Below are 9738 nucleotides of genomic sequence, written 5' to 3' on the forward strand. Positions count from 1 at the left end.
GGCTAAATTAAATTTGAGATCTTGCATTTGTTCTAGATAAGGTACCAATTGAAATGATTGAAATAAATTTTACTAAAATCTAACTAGGATTAAGAAGAAAAAATTTTAGGGAACTGGGAGGGTGGGAGACTATACACACATTCCTGAGTATAGGGTGTTAGGCAACAAAGTTATTTGGGTAGGGTTAACATTTGTTTCAAACCGCAGAGAACCAATGCTCGTCTCGTTTGTTGAGATTTCTTGTAATGCACCCCAACATTTCTTTGAGTGCCAGGTTATATTGCGCTTCGAAGTTCCAAATATCTTTGCCTAAACATATAAAGTAACTTAATTTTAGTAAAATCTTAGTCAAATTACTTAGACATTTTACTTTATTACAGATTAAGAGAGACACTTTTAATATTATTTACTATAGTTTGTATAGGTATAATACATGAAGTGCGGTCTCACCTGGAAGTTTCCTTGTTCCATGTCATCAGACATGAAGGTCAGCATCCAGTCTCTCTCGCCCATGGTGGGTGTCCAAGTATCCTTGTGCTCCTCTCTCAGGCACCATTTATGCACTAAATTGTGAATATGTTATTGTTTCTTTTCTTATCAGCGTAAAATTCATTTATACTTTTTTAGAGTTAAATTTGTGTGACACCCATACATCCTATTAATTATGAGTTAATTTGCCGCAATATTAGATTACCATATTAGTAACTGAATGGGGAACAATTGTCTCTTTATTACACTAGTTCCCAAAGTTTTATAGTAACGTATTCTTATACATTCAAGTGAATTTTGTTTGGTTGGTTTAATAAGTTGAGTGTTCAAACTTTTTAACCACTAATTTTACGCCGTTAAAAAGGGTAATTTTGTGTATCATCATCAATTTATCATCCATTGTCTTATCCCTTTAGATCCCTGAAAGTAGTACAGAAATTTGTTAAATATACAAATCTCTATCACATATTGTACAATTTATACAGAGAGGGAGAGGACAACAGCATATAAATTATTCTTGTACCCAATTTTTATTAAGAGGCGCCTAAATACTTTAAGGAACTTCTTCAATAGGTTAGCAAATAATTAAACAGTAAATTTTCCACTTCACCTATCCCTAATGTCCCTGGTTTTACGACGTGCACCTTACAGTTTAAATCATACTTGCAAGTATACATAAATATATGTTTTTTATATTAATTCAGCATAGTCATTTGTCACACAGTTTTAACCATACTTGTGTGTACAAATTTTGTTAAGTCTTAAATATGTATCACACAGTTTAAATCGTACTTATGTGTATACATTCTGTAATAGTCTTAAATATGTATCACACAGTTTAAATCGTACTTATGTGTATACATTCATTAAATTAAAAATTAACACACAATATTATAATAATTTATTAAGATATTACTAGCCATACCTCTATTTCCCCATCTGGCATCAGCCGACCCCCCAGCAGATGGTGATGTGATGGGTCCCCCACGCACTCCAGAATGACCAGCAAGGCGCGGATCTTCTCTCCCTGCCCCACACTCACCGCCCTCAAAGCCATGGAATGGCTGCTGCAACTGTTCATTTATGAACTGAGAAATCAACTCAATGTTCTCAGTGTCGGAGGCACCGCCGGAATCGAGGTCGCTGTCCATCCTGCGCACCTTAGATGGAGGCGGGTCTCCTTGATCAGGATCCATCGTGTTTTAAAACAATTATTCTGAAAATAAAAGAATATCTCAATTTTTAATTACACTGTACTTAACCTAAAAAGGTTAGTCTTTGTAATTTTTACCCTACCCCCCAATGTAAATCAAAACTATTGTTGGAATTCTTGGCGCTGTGTACTGATGGCTTAGTGGCATCCTTGCCGACTAAGGTCTTGGATTGTCAGTCCTGTTGGCCACTTCTTCTGAAATCTTCTTGCTTCTTTCTTCCGTTGACTGAAGAAGCTTTAAGATTTTAGTCTATTTATATGCAGGATTTTTACTGTATTGTTCACCCCTTTCCCCTCCCATCTGACCAACAACCCCCTTTTCCCCGCCCCCTTTATGTTTTCCCTCTCATGCGGGCGCTCGATTGTGCCCGCGTATTTACGTGCATAGCGTTCCGGCCATGGTTTTCCCGGCATAAGTTCCCGCCACAGTTAACGTATTTTTTATCTATGATCAATCAGAGTTTTTCCCGCTAAATTTAACATATTTTTTATCAAACAAAATCGTCGGAGTCTTTTATGAGCAGGGTTTAGGCCCCCTATTCAATGACCATTTCATGCCCATTGAGCTATTTAAAACACGTCCTAACTCTACCAAAAAATCACAAGTGTTGTGAAAATATAAGGGAAATTTATTTTGAAGAAAAGTTTGTGTAATTTGGCGAGTAAAGGCAAAAAATATTTGACGGTTTTCGGCGGGAGTTGTAGTTCGGCCACCGTTTTTTCATAAACCCACGTTTTACCCCATTAAAGCAAATGTCATGTCAAATTTTCGAGTTCTACTCCTGTTTTAAAATCATAAGACAGATTCCTTGAAAAATTACCCTGTTCTTTCCTATAAATTCATCTTGTGATTGGTTTTCATCTCTGTACTCCATGTTACGATATGGTTAAATAGGGTACTATCTCAATATTCAATGAAATGGGAATTTTTATAACCCCAATTTCAACAATTCTGTAAAAAAATAATTTTTTAAAAATTGTAAATAGTACACACTTTGAACTAAAATAAAGTATTGCTGCTAAGTTTAGCCTCTTGCTTTATAGAACACCAATTTTTTGAGGTTGGTCGTTAATTTCACTTAACTCTCCTCTGGAAAGTAACCTAAAACATACCTAATCAATACCAATACCTAGATTCCATGGAAATATAAATTAATAATTAATCTAAAGATCATAGCTAAAAATTTCAGTATAATATACATATTTCATACCTAAGTTGTCCTATTCGTTAAGCAAACATGAAATAAATCATTTTAAACTCAGAATCTTTAAAAAGCTTATACGGTTATAGTCTCTATGGGACTATTCAATAAAAGTTTTAATATATTATAGCATCTAGATATTATTGAATTACAAGGTAAATCTGACATGTTTGTTAGGAAAGTAAAAGAAATGTAATTTTATTTGAGCTAAAGAGTAGATCTCAAGACAATCCAGGTTCAACACTTTTTACTCAAACATTTACTATTATTTGTCTTTGTCTAAAAGCAGAGAGATCATTAAATATGTTTTGTTGGAAATTGTGTTGGGCCATTATTCAATCAGAAAGTAAAAGAAATCAACCTTTGGGTCAAGATTGTCTGTGTAATTAAATCAATGTAATATTAAATAAATATTTCTTCCTCTTTTTTGACTCTAAAGAGTTAGATTTCTTAATTCAAAGATTCCACATTTTTAAAAATGTCTTAATTTTTTCGTTCTCATTATCTTGTATTTTAAATAAGAAAAAGACAACAAACGATGAAATACCTTTAAATATGTACATGAAATCTGCTCTTGTTTGAATGTAAATATTCGGGGAAGAAAATGATTTGGATTGTTTTAAGCCATTATCTAAATTTTATTTATTTTGGTAAATCTTTGTAATTGATGTTATAACAGGGATATTTTGTATTTGCGCCTTTTTAAATCCTCAAATATTTTTTTCAGATTATTTGTGATCTTATAAAGAACTTTTATTTTTTAATCCTACTCCCTCCCCCATATTCTATCAAGATTCAAATTTCCACACCCACACATATTTAGTCCCTACTCAGTCTCTTTAAAAGATTCAAAATGCAAAGACTTACATATTTTAATTCGCATTATATATAATCTATGAATATTGAATATAAGTTGTGTTCCTACCTATAATTAACAAAATTCTTCACTCAAATAGTCTAATGTCCTAATAATGCAAATGATGTAGATCTGGCTTTCAAATTACATAGGAAAACTTTTCTCAAATAATTAACAAGAAATCATTTAAAGCTTTAGGTTATTTGGGTTTTAAAAATTATCAGCCCCTCTTCTAAAAAAAACCTATTTCTCCCCTTAAGTGTGTTTGTGTGTGTCGGATAAAATATCGGAAAAATGACTGTGTGTGTATATTTACATTGTATTACCTAGAAAATATAATATTGGCTACCATTGGAAATGTAATGGGGCAGGGGATGGGGGGAACTATTGGCCTGTCCCTAGGGAAGCACTGATTAGCCTCTTCTATATGTCTTACATAATGAATATAATAGTTGATTGTACTTTTCTCATTATTCTGCTAGATACAGTATTACTCTAATAAATCTTTATAATAACTTTTTTGCTCAAAGAACTTAAAATCTTAAAAAATCAAACCTTCGATCAAGTGACATGAGTTGACTTAAATTTCGTTAGTATCTCATCAATCACAAATACTCTTATTTTATCCCCCATTTTAATTGCAATTTTTCACATAAATTAAGTGTGATGCGTGATTTAAGGATACAATTGTTTTAGAAGATTCGGAGGCCTCATTGGTATAAAGGTTTTTGAAAAATTTACATAATTGACAAGCGATTTTAGGGGGGGGGGGGGTCAAACCACAGGTCGATGAGAAGGGTTTGTGGGTGTTGTCTATTTAATTTTGCTGAAATGTAAAGACAGAGAAGAAAACGTTTTTGACATTTGTCTACTTTAGGCAATAATATCTAATAAACAAAATGTATTGACTTCTTTATAAATGTGTAATGTCAATGTAGAATTAAGACATTTAATAGCAGAAACTTTGAAGCCTTATAGCTTTCTTTAGTTAAATTAAATGAATAAAACAAGAAATGCACCCACTTATACTTTTTCAAACCCCTCTACTTTAGAAATGTTTACTCAAGCTGCACTGTTTAAGAAATTCTTATTTTTTTTATGTTAATTTGTAACTTAGCAATGATCTTCCTTCGATTTTTTTAGCTTTTTTTTGTAGTTGGTAATTTCTATGTATTTATTCTATTCAAAACAGAACTTAATTATTCTAAATACTTTTGAGTAGTTAAAAGAAAATATTTTTTTTATAGCTGCGCTACATGACTGTCCTTGTTTAATTTTAATTATGGCGGGATGTAAAAAATAAACAAAGATATTCATGAATAATAAAATAAAAATTTGCCTATGTTTTTGTCAGTATCAGTAAAATAACCCTTCTTCGAATTGTTTATTATTTATATAGAAAAAGAATGGTAATTTAATTCGATATACATGCTAAATGTCCTAGATATTATTCATTTACGACAAGAAAATGTCACATTTGTCCATCTTTTTATTGCACGGTTTTATTTGTTTTAATTTACATTTACACCGAGTGTTGTATGCTTGATAATGCAGTCATAATTGTTGTTCTAGTGTGTAAAGATTTCTATCCGTGGATGAAGCGAGTGGATATACTTTATTATTTCAACTAGGGATTTGGCGGGTTTGAAATGTTCTGTTTTAATACACTAAACTGTTTTCCAGTGCCGCTTCGAAACCGATTAATATCCGGAGGATTAGAACAGGTTGTCAGCTATACTGCAAAATTATGTATAGCATCGTAGTATATCCAGCGTGGCCATATTCTTCAGTATACTGAAAATCTTCAGTATTCTTCAGTATTTGGAAATTGGGGCTTCAGTATTTTCAGTAAATACTGAATATTCAGTATTTGAAAATTTTATTCAGTATTTTTCAGTTTTTGGAAATTTTCATGATTCAGTATTTTCATTATTTCTTAAATTCCAAAAAATTTTGCATAAATAAGATGTTTTTTCAAGTAGTTGATGTCAGATTTTTTTCGGCGCTTCGCGCCTCACTTTACTTTCCTTTAAATTACCCTATAACTTTGTACATTAATTTTGTTTTTTTTATGGTAATCATAGACGTCCAAGGGGGGGGGGTAAAGGGGCGATTACCCCCCCCAAATTTTTTTTCATTTTACCCCCCCCCCCCCAAACAATTTTGGGGGGTAAATACCCCCCCCCCCCAAAAAAAAATAAAAATCTCTAACAAAAAAAATTTTGCACGCTTCGCGCGCATTTTTAATACTAAACATTTAATAAAATTTAAATTAACCCCCCCAAAAAAATTTTTGCCCTAGGGGGTAAATTTTGAGGGGGAGTAAAAAAAATTTACCCCTGCCAACAGATTTCAGGGAGGGTAATTAACCCCCCCCCCCCCAAGCAAATTTTACCCCCGGGGTAAAAATTTTGGTTGGGGTAAAAAAAATTGCGACGCGCGAATTTTACCCCCCCCAAAAGCGAATTACCCCCCCCCCTTAAAAAAATTTTACCCCCCCCAAAAAAATAAAAAGCTTGGACGTCTATGATGGTAATATACATTTTTTTTTTCAATTTCATTTCAAATATAAATTTTTTAGATATTTGAGATGCTTTTATACAGTATTTTTTTCAGATATTTTTTTTGTCTATTAATAGAATGAATAATCTAAGGTGAGTACTTTGCATGATTATTAAAGGTAAAGTTTTTTAGCATGCTCTTAAATTAACTAAAAAGTATTTAAGTTTTGTAATCATTTAAAATATTTATCAGTCATTTTCTGCTTAATTGGTGCAAGAAAATCTAAGATGCAAAATTTAAAGGTCTTTAAAATATCCCCCAAATTATAAAGGTATGATATATGAAATTTTGAAATGAGGAATCATATAAAAAAATACTTATCCAGTATTTGTATTTTTTTGTTCAGTATTTCAGTATTTTTTCTTATTTTAGGATTCAGTATTTTCAGTATTTCCTTTTTTTTCTTCAGTATTTTCAGTATTTTTTCTTATTTTAGGATTCAGTATTTTCAGTATTTCCTTTTTTTTCTTCAGTATCAGTATTTTTTTGGTTGTGGCCACACTGTATATCCAGTTCTCCACGAATAAAAAAAAATGTACCATTATAAGAATAAAAACAGTTTTTTAGCCCCAAGATGCCGAAGACACGAATTATAAAGAACTGGTTTTAATCCTTGGAAAGCTGTTTATAATACGATGCAATAAACAACTATTACAGTATTTAAATTGTAAAAAAGTATATTTTTAGTTTTTATATTCAGAATATGCCTAGTTCTTGTTTTTGCAACTATATAGTATATATATTATCCATACGAATTGGGAAAATAGGATTATCAACACGCTTTGACATTCGATACGGATAATTTGATAAAATTAGAGTCATATAGACAGTGGAGGTAACATCTATACATAAGTACCGTGCCGGCTAAAATATTTTCAGATTTTAAAAGTTTGATAAAAGGCATATATTATCATCTTTGATAATCGATAGGAAGATATCTTTGGTTTTAGTGTCGTTTAAAGCTTATCAGTGCTTATATGAAAGTTACAGGTTGGCTGTCTGTGTCTAAGTCTATACCTTAAAATCTTGCTAAACGCTTGACCGACATTTGTTTTCCTTTAAATTAATGCTACTTAGGGGTATAGGAAAGTTTTGTAACTATTTTTTGGGAGGGTCTCTCTCTATACTCAAAAGAGAAATCGCCCCGTGTATAAATCCCCTCCCGTCCTCAAGGGACGAAGCCGCAATTAATAAAATATAGTAAGAACGGGACCTAGTGTCAGACTGCTGATTGACAGCAAAAGTGTTTGATATGACTCAGTCAAACACAATAAGAACTTCCAGACAAAGTTCGAGCAATTTAAAGATTAGTATTAGTCGAGTTCATTACTATTAGTTCATAGTGATCTATTTATAAAATATATACCTCAGATAATACAACTATACTTTCTAAGATATTTTGCACAAAGCTGTATATAGAGCCGTGAAGTGCATTGCATAATTTGATTTTTAGATTCATCGAACTTAACTATTTAGATATTTACTTAAGTTATTTAAAGAATAATATTTAGGAATAATTTCTTTTTTTTCTCCATTTATACTTTTGAAGAATTATATTTTAAGCATATGTAATATTTGTTCCAAGTTGGAGAGCATATATGTTTGTGTGCGAGTGTTAATCTGTGTGTGTGTGTGTGTGTGCGTGTGTGTGTGTGTGTGTGTGTGTGTGTGTGTGTGTGTGTGTGTGTGTGTGTGTGTGTGTGTGTGGTGTGAGTTTGTGTGTATTACGGTGAGCATAAGAAGCGGAAACTCAATATATAAAGCTAATTGAGCTCCGGGCTAAACAACCATCCTCTTCCTCATATATATTTATATACGAGAACATAAGTTTATTTATCATTGTATTGATAAAACAAATGGGTAAACGCAAATATTAGATATTTATTTGTATTTATAAATATTATTATTTTAATTTCTGATTAGGATTAATCAAGAAAAACAAACAATTTTTAAACATATTGAGTCATTTTTTCATAATTATAATTCTCTCTTGCCCTTTTTTCAAAGTGTTCATTTCATTTTCTGCGTTTGCTTTTAGATTTCTTGGAAAGGTTAATTCAGCAAAACAGCTGAAGACAACCAAACCTTTGGTTGAGATATATTTGCTCCAACTCTTTGCTGTTCATTGTATTGTTATGTATCTCTTTTAAAAACTATGCTAACTATGTGTTTGTTTCTTGAAAATTATCAGATGTAAAAGTGAGGGGAAATAAAACTTGATATGAAAACTCAGAAATAATATACACACACTAACCGCACATACACACACCAAAACCCATGTTTTGAGTAATATGTAATTGTTTGAGATGTTTAGTATGATATATGTTAATGGATTCATGTCTGTGCTCTTGGTTTTTCTCTCTGCCACATTGACAAGCATGTAAATATTTGAATAATCGGTTCCAATCATGTTCCGGACATATGTATGCCAAGTAATTGCTTACATAATGTACAATATTATTTTCTATAATGAAAATAATAAGGCTTTTTTATTTCTCGAAGAAAATTTTTAAAAATCTTAAAAAGTTTTTTTTGCTCTTCTTTTAAAACAAAAAAGAAATTGAGTTGTTCTTTCGTTTAGTCTTAGAGAGGTTTAAGGCTATTTTATACGAACCCCCATTTCAGACTGAAATCCTCTAGAGGCAAATATGAGCCTGCTAGTGTACAAAATAAAATGATCTCTGAACCTATATTTGGATTTAGTTTTAGATTTTTGGGAGGCTTAAATGTTCTCAACGGGAATTATAATTAGGGATGGCAATCCGTCAAATTTTTAGATCGGATTCGGATTCTTACAAGAATCCGTCCAAAAAAAGGCGGATTCCTGATTCTTATTTTTGGCGGATTCCGGATTCTAGCAATATTTGTAAAGGCTTTTTTAAATATTAAAAAATTTAAGTGCTACATATGTCCTACAAATTAATGTTCTTGGTGTTCTCTATAATTAACTTCCTAGAATAGAACCTAATTTTAAAGATATCATATATAATGATGATAATCTTTGCCTTCAAAAAAGCGGAGTTGAAAGAAAAAACTCAAGACGCTAATTTTAGCCTACTATTTAAGAATCCGAATCCGCTATTAAAAAACGTATTCCAAAATTGGCTAAAAATTGGGCGGATTCCGGAGCCCGGATTCGGATTGCCAACCCTAATTATAATTTAATATAATGATCGAAGGCAAAGTTTTCCCTTCCTTCTGCCACAGAGGCTAGGAACGAAGCTTTTAGAAAAAGATTTATTTTGCTAATATTATAAAAATACTTATATTGAACAATTTTGTATGTAATCTTTTAGTTTAAAAAAATTCTCTTGTTTTCTCAGTCTTGGCTACATCTCTTTTATTAGATGATAAATAAAGTAACAAGGACAAAATATTTCTATAAGTAGGAAGCACAGTAACAACATTTCAGTAAA

At 31.6% G+C, this 9738-nt stretch overlaps 1 protein-coding gene and 1 long non-coding RNA gene across 3 annotated transcripts in view; one reads left to right on the forward strand and one right to left on the reverse strand.

The window, feature by feature from the left end:
- Positions 1–9738, forward strand: part of LOC145316604 (uncharacterized) — a 36021-nt gene that overhangs the window by 7112 nt on the left and 19171 nt on the right. The window lies entirely within an intron of this gene.
- LOC145316602 (uncharacterized) lies at positions 7–1987 on the reverse strand. The gene is made up of 3 exons (XM_080157233.1): positions 1415–1987; positions 451–563; positions 7–309 (listed from the first exon to the last, which is right to left on the reverse strand). The coding sequence occupies exons 1-3, from the start codon at positions 1683–1685 to the stop codon at positions 130–132; spliced, it is 564 nt and encodes a 187-aa protein (XP_080013359.1). The 5' UTR covers positions 1686–1987; the 3' UTR covers positions 7–129.

This window comes from Acartia tonsa, chromosome 4 (genome assembly GCF_053477335.1).
Source record: "Acartia tonsa isolate MP-2025a chromosome 4, ASM5347733v1, whole genome shotgun sequence".
In the NCBI taxonomy this organism is placed as follows: Eukaryota; Metazoa; Arthropoda; class Copepoda; order Calanoida; family Acartiidae; genus Acartia; species Acartia tonsa.

Bases quoted from the DNA above. Each gene is read 5' to 3' on its own strand.
- LOC145316602 (XM_080157233.1), bottom strand. From the start codon at position 1,685: ATGGATCCTGATCAAGGAGACCCGCCTCCATCTAAGGTGCGCAGGATG. The intron at 564-1,414 runs GTATGGCTAGTA...TTCACAATTTAG, and splicing joins TGCCAGATGGGGAAATAGAG to TGCATAAATGGTGCCTGAGA. The intron at 310-450 runs GTGAGACCGCAC...TTATATGTTTAG, and splicing joins TGGAACAAGGAAACTTCCAG to GCAAAGATATTTGGAACTTC.